General features: G+C 51.6%; 6 protein-coding genes across 6 annotated transcripts; 4 read left to right on the top strand and 2 right to left on the bottom strand.

The window, feature by feature from the left end:
- Positions 1 to 665: 665 nt before the first annotated feature.
- JN550_005600 (uncharacterized protein) lies at positions 666 to 2,310 on the bottom strand (the record flags this gene model as incomplete). The annotated part of the gene is made up of 2 exons (XM_049317245.1): positions 666 to 1,480; positions 1,542 to 2,310. The coding sequence occupies 2 exons, from the start codon at positions 2,308 to 2,310 to the stop codon at positions 666 to 668; spliced, it is 1,584 nt and encodes a 527-aa protein (XP_049172613.1).
- Positions 2,311 to 4,630: 2,320 nt separating this feature from the next.
- JN550_005599 (uncharacterized protein) lies at positions 4,631 to 6,497 on the top strand (the record flags this gene model as incomplete). The annotated part of the gene is made up of 4 exons (XM_049317244.1): positions 4,631 to 4,867; positions 4,921 to 5,277; positions 5,340 to 5,732; positions 5,787 to 6,497. 4 exons carry the CDS (start codon positions 4,631 to 4,633, stop codon positions 6,495 to 6,497), a joined length of 1,698 nt encoding a protein of 565 aa, XP_049172612.1.
- A 683-nt stretch (positions 6,498 to 7,180) lies between these two features.
- On the top strand, positions 7,181 to 8,633 carry JN550_005598 (uncharacterized protein; the record flags this gene model as incomplete). Its single annotated transcript, XM_049317243.1, has 2 exons — positions 7,181 to 7,375; positions 7,587 to 8,633. 2 exons carry the CDS (start codon positions 7,181 to 7,183, stop codon positions 8,631 to 8,633), a joined length of 1,242 nt encoding a protein of 413 aa, XP_049172611.1.
- A 957-nt stretch (positions 8,634 to 9,590) lies between these two features.
- Positions 9,591 to 10,808, top strand: JN550_005597 (uncharacterized protein; the record flags this gene model as incomplete). Its single annotated transcript, XM_049317242.1, has 1 exon — positions 9,591 to 10,808. The coding sequence occupies one exon, from the start codon at positions 9,591 to 9,593 to the stop codon at positions 10,806 to 10,808; it is 1,218 nt and encodes a 405-aa protein (XP_049172610.1).
- Positions 10,809 to 11,810: 1,002 nt separating this feature from the next.
- Positions 11,811 to 13,281, top strand: JN550_005596 (uncharacterized protein; the record flags this gene model as incomplete). Its single annotated transcript, XM_049317241.1, has 5 exons — positions 11,811 to 12,055; positions 12,111 to 12,454; positions 12,509 to 12,810; positions 12,869 to 13,034; positions 13,097 to 13,281. 5 exons carry the CDS (start codon positions 11,811 to 11,813, stop codon positions 13,279 to 13,281), a joined length of 1,242 nt encoding a protein of 413 aa, XP_049172609.1.
- An 879-nt stretch (positions 13,282 to 14,160) lies between these two features.
- On the bottom strand, positions 14,161 to 15,868 carry JN550_005595 (uncharacterized protein; the record flags this gene model as incomplete). Its single annotated transcript, XM_049317240.1, has 10 exons — positions 14,161 to 14,339; positions 14,388 to 14,495; positions 14,554 to 14,621; positions 14,677 to 15,059; positions 15,111 to 15,178; positions 15,236 to 15,272; positions 15,335 to 15,519; positions 15,574 to 15,641; positions 15,693 to 15,709; positions 15,782 to 15,868. 10 exons carry the CDS (start codon positions 15,866 to 15,868, stop codon positions 14,161 to 14,163), a joined length of 1,200 nt encoding a protein of 399 aa, XP_049172608.1.
- Positions 15,869 to 17,106: the final 1,238 nt, after the last annotated feature.

Genomic DNA, 17,106 nt, shown 5'->3' with positions numbered 1-17,106 from the left:
TTTTCACAGGTAGAGCATGACTCTAGACTTTACGATACGCATAATGGCAATGATTTCTTGGCACATTAGTCCCAAGATCAAGATGTGGACATGGCTGCTGTTTCTCGTGTTGCACTGGTGGTGTTGTGTGGATATATCGAAATGATTATAAAGTGAACTTTGTTTCCCGAATACATATATGCCATTACCACAAGGCGAGAATGGACTAATTCCTTGAGTATCAGCTATAATAATTTCAAACTCCAAAGAGATGTCCAATATCATCAACAATCATGCCCAACCCCTCCCTATGTCCAAGTAACGCCGGTACAGTGGTGCCCAGTCATGATAATTACCAATGAAAATGAATAGCAACTCCAAAGAAGCAGAGGAGAGAGAGGCGTGGAAAGCCGCCAAAAAGCGAAGTCCCACGGTTGAACAACCCGGTCTGTGCGAGAAACTTGTGTCTGTCTGGCCACGAACGCTATTGGTGCGGCCTTTCCCCTGCACCATATCGCCAGCAACAGGGTTCCGGAGGTCATCGAGTACACCTCAATGGTTGGGAACTCGGTCGCGTATTGGAGATTGTGCCCCGGCAATGGGGGCGGTGCCTAGAGCTGGTGAAGGGTTTGGTGGCCTTCAGGTGTCCTGGCCTCCTCTACCTTGTTCTGGCCCCTGGAAGGCCACTACTCCTTCTCCTCCGCGTCTTCGACGGACGCAGCCTTCGATGGCTTCCCTCGGCCATTGGGAGTGTTGTTCCTCGACTTCCACTTCTTGGGCCGCTCGGGAATGTTCTCGTGGGTCGCTGGAGTAGCATTCTTAGCTTGAGTCCCATTGACTTTGTTGTCTTGCTCGTGTTCTTCGTCCTCGGCCTCATCATCGCCTTCGGTGCCCTCGTCTTCATCACCGTTGCCTTCATCCTCCTCATCTTCATCTTCATCTTCGTCGTCCTCATCGTCCTCGTCCCAGAACTCCGGCAGCAGCTCATTGTCCGCCTCGCCCTCATCATCACCGTAGCCTCCCTCGAGGACGCGTCTGGCGGCCTGGCCCCCGACGATGGGCAGGCGCTCCATGCCCTTGCCCTTCATCTTCTTGGGCACGAGGTTGGGGTTCAGCAGGCCGACCTGCGTCAGCACGCTGGCCTGGTCCCAATAGATGCGCTCGTGGTAGACCTTGCCGCCGCGCAGCGTCACGATGCTGATGATCATGATCTCGACGGTCTTGTTCGTGGGCGGCACGCCCGGCAGGATCCACGGCATGCCCTGCGTGTGGTCAAAGGTCACGTGGAGCTCGTCGACCACGCGGTCCGCGCTGTTGGTGCGCGAGATCAGCGTCACCTCCAGCGACGGCGGGTTGGTCTCGAAGAAGAAGTCGCCGTAGAACTTGGCGATCTCGGCGTGCCCGATGCCACCGACCAGTGTCGACATGAACGACACATGAGGCGTGTGCTGGGTAGTGTAGGTCTTCATCAGCCTGCCCTCACTCTGGGCGAAGAACTTGCCTGGAGTTCTCGTTAGTATCGGCGGTAATACATGACGGGTGGTCAAGGGGTCAACACTCACTTTCCATGTTCTCCTCCACAACTCCCATCACGTTCGTGTCCCAGCGGAACGCGCGCCTCGCAGTCGCGAGACTGCGATCCCATGCGAGATCGGCCATGATCTTGTCGTATTCATCGAGGTCCTCCTCGGCGAAACCAGGCTCTGCGTCATAGCTGAAAGCTGTGTAGGCCATTCTCACGAGGCCACCCGTCCCCATGCCCCGGTCGATCGCCTTGCGGGTAACTCGCTTCTTGCCCTGGATACCAACCATCTGGCTGCGCTTCACGACTCCGACCTCGTCGCCGGCCAAGTGCACCAGAACCTGGACTCCTCCGGGGAATCGCCCCCGCGGCTCCGGGATGCGTGTGGGATAGTACGCAATCAGGCAGCTGAGCTTGAAGTCCGGGTTGTTGTCCAGGATGTGGAAGTGCTCCAGGCAGATTGAAGCGGCCTCGCCAAAGGCCACGATGCCGTAGGTCTCGCAGGGCCCGAACCCGGTCTGGCGCAGGCCGTCCAGCTTCATCCGGTACTCCTTGCCTCCGGCGCCCATGGCGAGGTACTCGACCTGGAAGCCCTCCTCGCGCCAGGCGTTGACGATGCCGACGTCAAACTCCTCGTCGTCCGACGTGATGAACAGCTTGGGCGGGTTCTTGGGGAAGTCGTCCGACAGGAAGCCCGGGTCATTGTGGTTGGGCCCGTTCATGTTGTCGGCGATGACGGCGACATTGCGCTTGCCCTTCTGGCCCTTGGGGAGGGCCGCCTCCACGATGCCGGGGACATCGATATTCATCTTGCTCTGTTTTGCCACCCGAGTCGAATTGTATACCTAGATCTTCGTAGAATGAAACCGTTACAGCCGTGCTACAGAATTCAGGTGGCTCTTCAATGGCTCGTGTCCCTGAGAGTTCGCGACCAAGGTATTTGTAGGCGACATGGTTGGAAACAAGGATGCGTCTAGCATGACGTCACACTTGAGTTAACTCGGATGACCCTCCAGGGGTGGCTGGCAAATCGCGATCCCGCAGGTGCCCCAGAAAGGGCGACAGGATCTGAAACAGCAATTTCCAATTCATAGGCATAAGATCATTTCCGACTGGTCTGGTGCACCATATACTCTGTATGCTCAATCGCAGATGCCGTGGTCTATACCATTGCTGATCGTCAACCGTCCGGGGTTCGGCACGGGAGCCGGTGCAACGGTTGTAGATCCAGCTAGCGTGGCGCTGGCCAATCAGATTAGAGTGCTGAACGGGCAAATCATACCCTCTCGAGTCATTCCACGCCAAGAGGAGATAGCTCCAGTAACCAACCCATGACTTAACAGTATATACTATGACCGAGGCAGATGCAACACAGACGTATGGCTTCAAGGTCATTCATCTTGCAAACGTAGCCCAACAACCCTCCGCCCCTCATAACCATCTCTCTAATGCAGGAGCATTCAAACACTCCATCCGCCCCGCAACCTTCTACTTGTTCGCAGTTGTGTAGGACCTCATCTCGGAAATGGGGTGCAGATCCTGGGTCTCGGTGCAAATGGGAAGATGAGTATAGTGGTGTCGCGAGGCTACGCCGTCCACCTGGCGTCTTGACTGTATGATACCACCATGGTAGCCTCCTTGGAAACACGAAATTCATTCCCTGACTTTGTCGCACATGCATATCGGGCCATTGCTACGCGGTGAATGTGGCATGCTCAAACAGTTGGCCTCAGTTTTATAGCTGCCCAGTTGGTCTACAGTCTAATTTGGGCGACAGCGGTGGCACGCCTGGTATTTTTATGAGTGTAGGTGTAAAAAGAATTTAATAAAAAAAATTTTAGAGTAAAACGGGTCATCGATATTGATTGATCTGCCCGAAGTTGCTCTAAGCCACACTTCGTATGACTCCAGTTCTCCGTGTTGTGGGAAACTCCAGGAGAAAAGATAACCCTGCGGTAGGGTCACACCATCGACGAATGTGCATCTATTCGGCTACGTGACCCGAATTTGCATGCTCCTAAAGTTTACAATTGACGCCTTTCCTCGTAACTTAACAAATGGGAGGTAAACCCGTTGAATTGGGTACCGATGCGGCCCACTGTCAATGGTGCTGGACTTCGGTTCCGACGACTCGGGATCATTGCGCCTCGTTGATTGGCTGCCAGAACCCCTTTGGTTTCCGGGGTCTTCAGCTCTCCCAACACGGAACGGGACGAGATAAGTCCCACTGGTATGGATTTATCTTATTCCCATGACCACCCAGCAAATATTCCTTAGGCATGCCTGCATGATTTCAAGTGTTTATTGCAGATGAGACGGCGCCTTTCCCACGCAAGTGCCAGCCCCTGTGTTAGGAAGCGAGATATCCTGCAATCGAGGCACATGGCACATATTACGAAGGTTCCACGACCGTTTCCTAAAAGGCCTCGTCCCACGTAGTTCCAAGGTTTAAGGTCCGAGGAAAGCTCGTGACATGGGTGTAGCTAAGCCCTGTTCAAAGGCGTCTCCTCTATGTTGACCCTAGCTTAGCACCATGCAGCATCACGCACGCTTCTCATATTGGAAGATAGCTGCCATTATTGACGTTCCATTGGCCGGCACCGACCTTCTACGTGGCTCTGGGCCTGAGATGTGCATGCTCGCACGAGATTCTGTAAGAGGCGCCCGAAACGGAGAACGCTGTTGTGCCACACACATCGATCGAGTCTGACTACATGTGATACCCCAAAACTTCCGAAGCGGTGTCTCGGAGAAGGCGCCTACGAGCCATTGTCCCGTAGCGGTGAAAGTCTGTGCTAAGCACCGACTGTAGACATCGACGAGCCTGGGATGCGAGCTCATCTGCTGATATCGGTCCGCGCCGCAATTGCACATATCACCGTCCGCAAGGCGCAAGGTCGAATGGGGAAAGTCGCTTATGGGCTGTCGAAATGAGCCAATGATCGCCTGGATTGCGCGAAGCCAGGGAGAGTATATGGGGGCCGGGGCTTGACGCCACCGAGTATACCCGATCGGGTCTCCCTTTGCTCCACAGTTGCGCCTAGAGAGAATAAAGTGTCCTCCATGGCACCAAACCAGGCTTTCCCTGTTTGCTCTCTCCCTATCGACAGTTTATCCTGCAATTCGAATATGGATGTAAGCCCCAGTGCAACCGAAACAGACGAACCCAGCGGTCGATCAGTCGAGAAGCCGCGCGACACTGTCGAAGATGGAGTGCCAGTGACACTGACAGAGGCCGATGAGGCCCAACGACTGAGCGCCGAAGAGTGGAAGATTCCGAAGCATGAGCTCTTCATCATACTCTCACTAATGATCATCAACATGGTTGTCGCCCTGGATGCATCTGTGATAGTCACGGCTCTGAGCGTAGGTTTCCTCGAACTTACATCTGGACTCGAATCATAGCTGAACACGCGAAGTCAATGATTTACGACGTTGGAGGAGACACGACCCAAGGGTTCTGGATCGGCACGGCGTATTTGCTCGCGTCGACGGTCGTCATGCCTCCAATGGCCAGTGTGAGCGAGATATTTGGCCGACCCGTGTGTCTCATGGCGTCGTTGGTGCTCTTCTCCATCGGCAGCATTCTGTGCTGTGCGGCACATAACGTTGCTACACTGCTGGGAGGGAGAGCAGTGCAAGGCATTGGAGGAGGTGGCATCTGGGTCGTGTCTCTCCTCCTTTTGACAGATATAGTTCCTCTTCGCCATCGCCCAAAGTGGTGGTCCGTCATATCTCTCGGGTGGGCAGTCGGCCTGGTAATTGGACCATTGATAGTGAGTCGTCAAGAAGAGACATTCACTCGGCTTCGCTAGGGCGTACTCACTGACGCGAGTAGGGCGGCGCGATCGGACAGAATACAACGTGGCGCTGGGTCTTCTACCTCAACTTCCCTTTCTGCGCGTTCGGCTTGATCGTCACCCCAGTATTGTTGACCATCCGACCAAGAGTTGAGTCAACCCGCCAAAAGCTAGCCCGTGTTGACTGGGTTGGTGGAGCACTTTTCACAGCATCGCTCACGATCTTTTTGTTCGCTTTGACGGCTGGTGGCACCCAATATTCTTGGAGTAGCGCGCGGATCGTTGCACCCCTCGTGGTTGGGTCTGTAGGGCTAGTTGCTACAGGACTTTGGGAGGAGTTTGGTGCCAGGGAGCCCATCCTGAAAAGGAGTCTTTTTCACAGTTGGAGTTCCCTGATCACGTATTTCGGAGGCTTTGTGCAAGGGCTGGTTGTAAGTTTCCTTCCATCGCTTTCACAAAAGTATTGTTAATTATGAGGTCTCCAGATGTATGGTCAGCTCTATTACGTTCCATTCTTTGCATTATCGGTCAAGCAGGTGTCTCCCATCAGGGCTGGCGTGATACTGCTACCTGTAATGCTAATCCTCATACCAAGTGGAGCAGTGGCAGGGATCATCATTAGTAGATTCAACGACTATCGCTGGACGATATGGATAGGTTGGTTTCTGGCAACTTTATCAAGTGGACTAGAGCTGCTATGGGATGTTGAAGTGTCCGATGCAGTCTGTTTCGTCACCTTGATCATTTTGGGGTTGGGACATGGCCTGGTGCTCAACGCGCAGACTTTCGCATGTCAGGCTTTGGCCAAACCTGGAGATGTTGCGGCGGCAGCTGCTACATATGGGTTTTCGAGACAATTTGGGACAGCAGTCGGCGTCAGTATTGGAAGCACAACCTTCCAAAATGTCATGGCTCTCAAATTACGTTGGCAAGGCCTCCCAGTCGGCATAGCGTACAACGCAGAGGGATACATTCCTGAGCTGAAATCCCTGCCAAACGATGATCCTCTGAAGGGAAAGATACTAGATTCTTATGTCTTTGGGTTTCTGGGGGTCTGGCAGGTCTTCCTGGGAATATCTGGCTTTGTCTTCTTGCTGAGTTTTATTGTTCGATCGTCGAATCTGAACAAGGAACTCGAGTCTGATCATAAACTTGAAGGAAGCCGTGTGATACGGCGTTTGGATAGGGCAAGATAAGAAATAGACTGATTGTTTGCATGACGAAAGTAGTCATCCAGAGAAAGTGCCAAATAGTAATCTTTAGAAAGAGAGTACCATGATTACCTGGACACGAAACAACCGATATATGCTTTTACAACACTCCAGCTTAAGAGCCCTTCTGTACCCAAACATATAATGGTAAACCTACAGCGAGACCCCGATCAGCCATAACCATTAGTCGCTTACGTGTATGAGAAGAGCCCCTTGTTATAATATACCGTCCCTATAGATGCGTGACTTGTCTGATCAAAACATGCAATAGGTCGATGGGTCAAAGACGGCATTCAATTGGCGATAGTCGACATATGATATCAGGGATAGGCTACGGAGTGACTGATGGCATTGTGGCTGGTCACGCAGTGTGCCGTGTTACAGAGAACAGGCCTGAAACCACTTTTGCTTCAGCCGTGCAAACTGATAGAATAATTCTTCACCATATTCTTTTTACATGTCCATGTACCTGAGATCGCATCGATCGGGTGCCTTTTGACCAATAATAGTTCGATGGGCGTATTGCTTTTTCCATGCGATTGTCAAAATATATCTGTTTCAGAGCTCATGCATGCCCCGCTCATATCTTGCCCATAGAACTACCACCACAAAGTAGGCCTACCACAAATCCTCAGGTTCTTGTTTGAAAGAGCCGAAAAGTACGCAACATGCAGGACCCTACGTCAAATGATGACCATGACGATGGTTCTTCCACGGTGGATAGTGCGGAGGCAATGGGTGGTGATCCCGGGGAGACAGTTATGTGGTTTGGCAAACACGAAGGATCCAGGCTGCGGGATCTGGACGAAGGCTATTGTTGGGCTTTGGTCGAATACTCATATCAACATCCTCATTCACTCAACGTAAGACTCCGATTCTCTCGTTCCCGGCACTCTGCGCTAAATGGACCATTAGCTGGCGAGATTCCGTGAGCTACACACGAAATACCTCGATCGGCGTTACGAAACCCAATGCTGCCTGTCTACCATTGTCTGGTTCGGGGAATACAAAGGCCATGAAATTCGCAAGCTGCCCCGAGGGCGCTGGAGATGGCTGCTGAATAATTGTGACAAGTGGCGGCGTAGTCTTCAGGACATACTGCGGAGACACTCGGCCTGCAAGTATGTGGCTTGCAGAAGAAGAAGCACAAGGCCACAGAGCTCGTCGAGAAGGACACGTATAGTGCTTAATCCTGTCGGTAAACGCTTGGGACGTCAAGACGATGGAATCGCATCAGACAACGACGAGTCTTATGATTCTGATGACGGCTTTGTCGTCAAGACGGACGAGGAGAATGAGGAAGATGACGACTGCACCATCGACAACTCTCTCAGCGATGAAACTGAAGACGATCTTGAATTGGACAACGATCACAAACCAGAGCCCGAGGAATCCGGCTTAGGTAATGGCCCTGTAAGGGAGGATAGAGGTGTAGCTGTCAGGTCTGTGCGATTTCCGGATAACTGGCCAGACTCCGACTCTTCGGACGCTTCCTTACCTCCACTGAAGGCACTGTTCAATTCGCCGGCCAAGAAGAACACACCCTTGAGAGGATCCGGGGCATTGGAGGGAAAAGACGCAGGGGGAGGGAGTTATGAAAATGCGATCAGAGTAGACAGCGACTCTGATGACCATCCACTCTTCTCCTCGCCCCTGAAGAACGTGACTGGGGCGAGACCAAGGGCTAGGACATGGACCACCAATAGGTCGCCCAATGCAGCTGTTGAAACTTCGAGGCAGAGCAGGTATTACATTATACAAAGCGGCTCGGACGAAAATCCAGACGACGAGCGAGAAGAAAGTCGGACACCTCTTCGGAAGCGGCCTAAGCGTGATGGTAACATATTGTGGCATGAGCATCATTCGCTTGAGGTGGACTCGGACGATATGCCATTGCAGCGAACTGGCCGGAGGGTCTCCGAAGTTGCTGGCTCATCAGCCGCGAAGAGACGCTCACCGTCAGATTCCGGAGACAAACCCGTGAAATTTCGACTTGGCGGAGGCAGGCGAGCCAGTATGAAGACTGGGAAGAATGGGCGAGTCTCAATTGATTCAGATGACGAGGTAGTACTCCCAAGGAAGCGAAGAAGCACACATGGAGGGACGGTAGGATCGAGATAAAGGGCGTGATTGGACCACCACGAGAGTCTTTCATTCGTTCTAAAACCAATTGTATTGGGTTTGGTGGGATTGGATATGTTTTGGCAGTTTTCCTTCTCTGCTTCCCCTCCTGACTTCCTTTACCACTTCTTTCGTTCCCAAGTTCGGGGGTGAGCGAGGTCAGTCTTGGGGGTTTGGATAGAGTCGTCATTAAGCTTGAAGCCAATTGATTGGAGACATGTGGGCACAAAAAGTGGTCTCTTCACTAAAGGGAACATGGGATGCATCTCCAGACTCCAGGTTTTCTACGAGTTAGAGCAGAGCAGAGCAGAGCAGAGCAGAGCAGAGCAGAGCAGAGTGATATGCCGTAATGCAACGTCCTCAATGCCCGTGAAGGGAAGAAGAGGCCCCGGAGGCCCATCGCAATTCGTGGAGGGCTCCAGTGACGTGCACGTTCCAGGTCTAAGCCTCAGTTAGGGGGCACCCGATCTCGTAACCGCTCGTCTGAAGCCAGCTTTTCTGGGGGACGACCGGCAGAGGGTGCCCTGGGTGCTGTGTGCTGTGTGGCTCCAGCGTGTCTAGCGTGTCTAGCGTGCCTAGCGTGGCTAGGGGGCGCCCTCCACACGCGCGGCCAGGCCCTGCCAGTGGCCCTCGAGTCCCGCGGCCCCACTAAACATTGGGCCAAAGACACGGCGTCCCCCTGCCAAGAGCGACTAATCTCGTGATGTTGATCTTTGGTCCCAGGCTCCCAGGGGCCGGCCCTGCGCGGCTTTGCTCTCTCGCTGGCTTCCTTTACGCCTTCTTTGATTCTGCAGCACAACGAGCCGCTTTACTCTCTTTAGCTCTCTTGTATACTCTCCTTCGTCTTTGGACTTCGACTTTGGCATTCACTCGCTACTTTGAGAGACTGCCTCACGCTCTTTTTTTCCCTGTCCAGTCCTGCCCAGCTGCAAATCACCCACACTCCTTTTTTTCATCATGCGTATTTCCACCACTCTGGCCGCCAGCGCCGTCGCCGCCGTCGCCTCGGCCGAGAACTACCTGGGCTTCAACTCGGGCAACAAGAAGGCCGACGACACGGCCAAGTTCGCCAGCGACTTCGAGGCCGAGTTCACCACCGCCCAGAACCTCAACGGCGCCCCCGGCGTCTTCAACGCCGTCCGCCTCTACACCAACATCCAGGCCTACTCGACCGCCGACCCCATCCAGGCCTTCGAGGCTGCCGTCAAGACCAAGACCAAGGTCCTCCTTGGCATCTGGACCTCGGGCACCGACAGCATCGACAATGAGATCAATGCCCTCAAGGCCGGCCTCGACCAGCACGGCTCCGAGCTCGCCGACCTGATCATTGGTATCTCCATCGGTAGCGAGGACCTGTACCGCAACTCGGCCACTGGTGTTGCCAACAAGGCTGGTGTCGGTGCCGACCCCGACGTCATTGTCAACTTCATCAACGTCTACAAGAAGGCCTTTGCCGACTCTCTGATTGCCAACGTCCCCGTCGGACACGTCGACACCTGGGACGTCTGGCCCAACGCCACCAACAAGGCCGTCATTGACGCCGTCGACTGGATCGGTGTCGATGAGTACCCCTACTACGAGAACGGCAAGGGCAACGACATCAAGAACGCCGGCACCCTCTTCGACAAGGCCTACGACCAGGCTGTTGCCGCTGCCGGCGACAAGCAGGTCTGGCTCACCGAGACCGGCTGGCCCTACACCGGAGAGACCTGGGACGAGGCCGTCGCCAGCGTCGAGAACGCCAAGTACTACTGGGACGAGGTCGGCTGCCGCCGTCTCTTCAACCAGGCCCCCACCTTCTGGTACAACCTCCGTGACTCCAACTCGGCCAACGAGATGAAGTTCGCTATCACCGACAACCTCTCGACCGAGGCCCGCTTCAACCTGACCTGCCCCACCACCTTCGACACTCCCACCTCGGCCTCGGCCTCCGCCAGCGGCTCTGCTTCCACTGCCTTCAGCTCTGCCACTGCCTCCTCTGGTAGCGCCTCGTCCACCGGCGGCGCTTCCACCACCTCGGGCAGCAGCGGATCATCGGGATCCTCTGGATCCTCTTCGTCGTCCGCCGCCGGCTCGTCCAGCACCTCCCCCGGCACCTCTGGTGCTATCTCGGGACAGGGCTTCTCGGCCATCTCGGCCGTCTTCGCCCTGGCTGCCGCCGTCTACATGCTCTAAGTGAGAGCCGGAACCCCCTGGTAAATGGTCATTTGGGTTGTTGATTTGGTCCCTCGCATATAGAGCCTCATTTCCTTCTTTGCTGGTTCGGATACCCTAGACATACATGCTGGGAAGGTCACACACTTGTAATATAGACGTTCTCGCACAGTTCTCGTCACCACATTGGAGATTGTCTGCACTGCTGTTCTTGCTGCGCCGTGCGCTTATTCATCATGATATGTGTCACATACGGGATCCAATCATAGCGAATAAAATTTTCTAAATCATCCAGGTTCGAAGTTCGGTAAACCAAGCAGTAATGGTACGGGCGCAGCACTCGTTTGGACGATGAGCTCGTCAAGCATGTGCTTATCCACCTGCACTAATTCTCGAACATCGCAGCCATACGTTAAGATCAAGTTGCCGATCGTAGGCTGCGGGAAGGATCGCATCCATGTACGCACACAGCTAGCACATGTTGAGATACTGGAGGTTGCAGTGTCTATTATATTGAATCCTTTTTCAAATAGGAACCGTGCAATCAAGTCAAAGTAGGAAGAAACACAAATCCTGGCCTCTTTCCACGCTCTAAGCAACTCGGTCATGGAATCGAGCTTGCTGTTGTTCCTCCACGCACTATGGATATATAATTAAAGCCTGGAACATTATGTAAAATAACAATCGTAATAGCAAACGAGATGGGTCTCGCAGCCAATCCCCAGTTCGCTTATCGTGCTATAACAACCCTTGAATATCACGATAGCGCATTCTGCGCATGGTCGACTAAGATATCAACTGAGCCAGAGGGATAGAGACTTGCAGAGAGATGGAACTCGTCCTCGGTGACAATCTAGCGCCCTGGCGGTTAATCGCCCAGAGCGCCAAAGTACAGACCCACCGTGGCGGCCTGCAACCTGCATATCCTCTCATGGAGTTACCAACATTCTATGTAGCGGACTGCATCCAAACAACGTACTTACCGCGTTGCCTTGGTTCGCCAATCGCTGCGGCCGAGGCGCGATGATAGCAGCACTTGTGCGATCCTTGCCCCCGCTCCGCAGGAAGTGGAAGCCACTCAACTTTTCCAACACAAGCTTTACCCAGATCTCCCCAGACCAGAAGATCGAGGAGGAGACCTTCCCAGACTATGTCGCGTCCCGCTACTATCCTGCTCACATAGGAGAGACCTTCGTAGACCGATACCAAATTGTGGGCAAGCTAGGATTTGGAGCCTCATCTATCGTATGGCTCGCACGGGATCTTAGGTAGGACTCTTTTAACGCGCCGATGGCGCCTCGCTAAGTGATCTTGCTTACCCAGGCTACACAGTCATCGCCGCCATGTCGTATTGAAGCTCTACGTTAATTCCGATTCCATGGGGAAGTACCTGGATGACGAACTAAATACTTACAGACGCATGGAAAAGGGTTCCAAGCAACATCCTGGCTACAATGCCGTCAGATCGTTGCTAGACTCTTTCCACGTTGACGGACCAGGTGGGCAACATCGCTGTTTGGTTCATCCGCCACTGTGGGAGAGCATCTCGGCCTTTTTGCGCCGTAACCCAGTGTTGAAACTGCCTCCGCCTGTACTAGCATTTGTGCTGCGACGACTTTTCTTGGCATTAGACTTCTTACACAGGGAATGTCAAATTATACATACAGGTAAATACTGTGCTTTCGCCCCTTGTCTGTATAGCCCTGACTGACACATTGCAGATATTAAAGCAGACAATATTATGTTTGGAATTCAGGACGACTCGGTCTTTGAAGCCTTCGAAGAAGAGGAGCTTCAGAATCCTTCCCCGCGAAAGGTGTTGACTGATAGAGCTATCTACGCGTCACGCGCGCTCACGATGCCCAGAGAATGGGGTTCTCCAGTTCTTTGCGACTTTGGATCAGCCGTATCTGGCGAAACAGAGCACGTCGAGGATATCCAGCCCGATATATATCGCGCGCCGGAGGTTATTCTGCAGATACCGTGGACTTACAGCGTTGATATATGGAATGTAGGATGTATGGTAAGCTGTCCATTCAAGTGCTGTCAAGCTTGACAGCGTTTGTTAATCTAATGAATAGATTTGGGATGTCTTTGAGGGTGGGCATCTGTTTACAGGTCGGGACCCTGAAGCTCAGACCTATCGAAGTCGGGCTCATCTTGCAGAGATGATCGCTCTCCTTGGCCACCCCTCACCTGATCTTCTTGCCCGAGGTGGCTTGAGCCATGAATTTTTCTCACCTGAAGGTTTGCCACGTGCTGGTTTCTTCATGCCTAAATGTTTCTTGCTAATGTGTCTGTATGCTTAGGAAATTTCTCGGCCAAAGTCGGGTTACCCGATCGAGTTTCACTGGAAGAGAGAGAGGCCGGACTTGAAGGACGGGACAAAGAGAGCTTTCTGCGACTTATGAGGAAGATGGTTGAATGGGAACCGTCAAAGCGCTGCTCTGCGAAGGAACTAGCAGACGATGAATGGATACAGAAGAATTTATAGATCTAGATGCGTTTCGCTGTGTTACAAAGCTTCAAAACTCCTTGAACCATTATACAGTATTGTAAGACATACTATGTGCTCATGGCACGACGAAAGAATTCTGAAATACTAGTAACGATTCTCAAGATATATAGCAGTGACTCTATTGTCCGTGCAAGTTAAAGTAACAACACAGAGACAATGACGAGGCTTCCAATCAACACCCTAGCAGAATGCGTACCGCAAGTGATGTCAATTTCGTGGCAGCCATGTTTAATGGTTAATGAGGGGCGGTATCTCCTGCTTGAAAGCCGAAATGAGGCTCAGTTATTGCCCTGGCAAACGACAACACATCAGCACCAATCAAACCGCCAACTGTCTGTCACGGACACTTGACACCACTTCGACCGTAACGTGTCGGCACTGAATCGATCGCGTCTCAAAGTGGTAGCATCCATTAGTGTAGCCTTTCTGCGATAGACAAGAGATGAATGAGAAGCTCTATATCACACAACAAACAAGGGCATAATCGATTAAAGCGCGGCTGGAGCGCCAACCGTGGAACAAGCCCGTGAAGCTTCAGTCGTCTATCGGAATTATGTCTTCCAATGGTACGAGTTATACTATAATATACATGGTTGACGTGGTGGTTTTAGTGATCAGCCATCAACAAAGGTCTCGTCACTTCTACGACATAGGGCCTGAGGCTTGATGATCAATACGGTGTGAGCTAAAATGTTCCTTTAAACCTAAAAAATAGCCCCCAAGGTACTGATACAAGAGTATAGCAACCCACTCAATACCAAGCTTGCCGCCATCACTACATCACACTTGTAGATATCCTAAGCCTCCGAATCCTGAGCGGAAGGACAAAAATGGGCCAGAACTGTGTGACACACCCTAAGTAGGGTCTTTTGAAAAGTATACAAGCTCAACTTGGCTTGCATTGTCTGATTGAGCTCCAGAATTAGGCGACTCATGCTTGACAGATCTCTGCCTGCTCATAATCTTGAGTGATCTAGACTGAGATGCGGGCACTCCAAATGCGGCCGAGTCGCGGCTCATGTTATATTGGGTATCTGAATGACATTTAGCAGAAGCATGGTCCTTCTGACAATGTAACGTACTGGAAGGGGAGCTGCGTCTGAGAAGTGAGCGTGTTGCGGGCATACAAGCACAGACAATGCCGACTGAGATCTCCATTATAGACCAGTATCCGACTTCAACATAGCTCTCTAAGTTCTGATTAACTTCGACCTCGGCTAATGATTGTACCTTGGAAATGGTACATACGCGTCACATTCGTTGTTTTCCCAAATTCTACCAGCGTGTGCAGGCGTACAGTGCTTACGGCCGTAATGCTATTCATGTATCAGTTTGAGAATAACTACCCACCGCTTAGGGGATGTAACTCACAACAAACCGACGGCAAACATTCCGATTACTTGAATCTTCTTCTTCCATGACATGGAAAGTCGAAACAAGAATGGCAATGGAAGAACAATAGTCGCCAGATCTAGGACGACATTGATAGCAGCTGCCGACCACCCTAGTTGATTAATGTTGATACACTTGGCATGATACTCACCATTCCATGAGCGCCAGGCACCTTCTATGGGAATGCATTGAAATATGAGCGCTGCACCATATCCAATACCATAGGCAAACGTCAAAGCCATGAGAATGTAAGCGTACAGTTGAAAACTACGCATCGGGAAGACTTTTAGGTAGAAGAATAGAACCGCAACTCTTGTGAATGTGAGTGCAGTGGCATAAAGAATCTCTCCCCAGTAAAAAAGCTGTTCATGGTGCGTTAGAAAAGAAGTCAATGAGAGTAGGGGAACACTAACATGAAGAATCTTTGTGATATTTTCGAACTCAACAGCCCAGATATCTAAGCCGAGCCCTAGTCTTGAAACTGAACTCTCCAATTAGTATTCTCGGTCCGAGTCTCTTAGGCTGGATGTATGCTTACTTGCCACGGAGATGCCACACAAAGGTGTCAAGCAGCACTGAAGCAATGGTTAGCGTACGGGTATCGGAACCCATCCTATAGACTGTAGACATTACTTACTATGGCAACACATATGGCCCAATCGTCCAACCCCCATAGTTGTGTTCTGTTCAGAAGGTGTGCCAGGCAACGCAATCCGAAGGCGACCAAGCCGAGTATGCCAAATACCACACCAGGAACCCATACAGCGGCTCTTCTGTCCTCGCTAGAGACACCACACTTCTCGTTTGAGTATTTCGCTGATTCTGTCAAGATTCATTAGAATCATGGAATCAAACATGTTGTATCTCCTGATTTACCAAGAGCTTCTTGGACTGTGCAATTTGAAGAAAGACACAATCTGACCTCCTCATGTATTGCAGCATCGCTACAAATACATGTCAGGTTTGTGATTGAGCACTCAGACTGCGCAACGGACAGTCCAATACACTTCATCTGTAGATCTTCTTGTGAGTGATAATGAGTTCCCTGAGGTTGGGCGTTGGGGGTTATTGAAAGAAAACGTACCCCACAAGCAGGAAGCGAGGCTGACGATATCTTTACAAGAACCAATAGTACGAGCAAAAGGCTTGGGGACCAGTAGAATCGCCCCATCTTCCGTTATCATATAGCTGTGAAATGGCCCGACAGACTGTACCGCGTGATTGGTATGACCATCACATAAACTTAGGCGAGAACAGCGTCAAATAAATGATGATTCTCTGCCAGTATATGTTTCTGAATGCGTTTTAAAATGCCACAATGTAACGGGGTTCGATGGTGTAATGATTCCAAACCAGGGTGACCCCCCACTATATAGAGACCCTTGCGTGTTGGAACAAGGGAAACTGTGTATCTATGAAACTCCACGACTCGGCACTTAACTTAGCAGAGTTGTGCAACGGCATGGGACACCGTGCGACTGGTGCAGCCATTAGTTGGCTAGATTGTTCGTTACCGCAGAACCCGCATCACAGCTAGCACGAATGAGTTTACATGGATATGCCACAGACCCAAAATCTCCACCGCACAGACCGTAGGGCGTCGATCCGCTAGTGGCAGTTCCGACTCCAGACCATTCGACTTCAGTTGTCGTTACTCTATATAGATAAGTGCCAAAGCCATGGAATGAAATCGCACCCCACTCCATCGTCTGAGCTGAGCTGCCAACTTTGAGCGAGTTCCTCAGGCTCTGGTAGCGATTCTGAAAGCTTGGTACCGTACGTTGGAGTTCTATTCTGAAGTTTTATCGGTACCATGCCGACTTCAGGGGCAAATCGCATTGTAACACTACAACACCACGCTTTCTGGCTATAAAAAATCACACAAGGATGTTATACAATATTAACTCATAAAAAGGCAGTAGGATTTCTTAAAAACACGTTAAAGCCAACACCAAAATTCAGGTTCTCTAGTTGGCCCGTGCGAGTACCCAAACCCGACCTCGACTAGCACACCTATTGTCCCTTCACCTAACCGGTACCCCTGCTAGTATGGGTGGTGCTTGATACATATCTTGGTCCCATACCACGCCCTTTTGAAAAACGCCAAACGCTATTAGGTACAGAATAGGTACCGTACCTTTGGTACCGTACATACCACAACACTACATTAGGGGCCTTTTCTTCACCACCCACCTTGCTGTATCGTATTACTTTGAGTCTCGTTAGCCTAGATTCTACCTCCGCGACCCTGCTTAGTGTAATTTCTGACGATTGTAAATGATTGCAATCACTCACAATTGCCTGCCTCCAAGACGCACAGGCGACTTGTGTGATTGTGAGGTGAGGAGCTAAGACAGGATCTGATAGGTATATTGGTCCAATACTTTCGGTTTTGGCAAGTATTTGGAC

Source organism: Neoarthrinium moseri, assembly GCF_022829205.1.
Source record: "Neoarthrinium moseri strain CBS 164.80 chromosome Unknown scaffold17_Wmoseri_CBS_16480, whole genome shotgun sequence".
In the NCBI taxonomy this organism is placed as follows: domain Eukaryota; kingdom Fungi; phylum Ascomycota; class Sordariomycetes; order Amphisphaeriales; family Apiosporaceae; genus Neoarthrinium; species Neoarthrinium moseri.
Note: the sequence above shows the minus strand (reverse complement) of the source record. Positions and strands in the feature narration are given on the sequence as shown.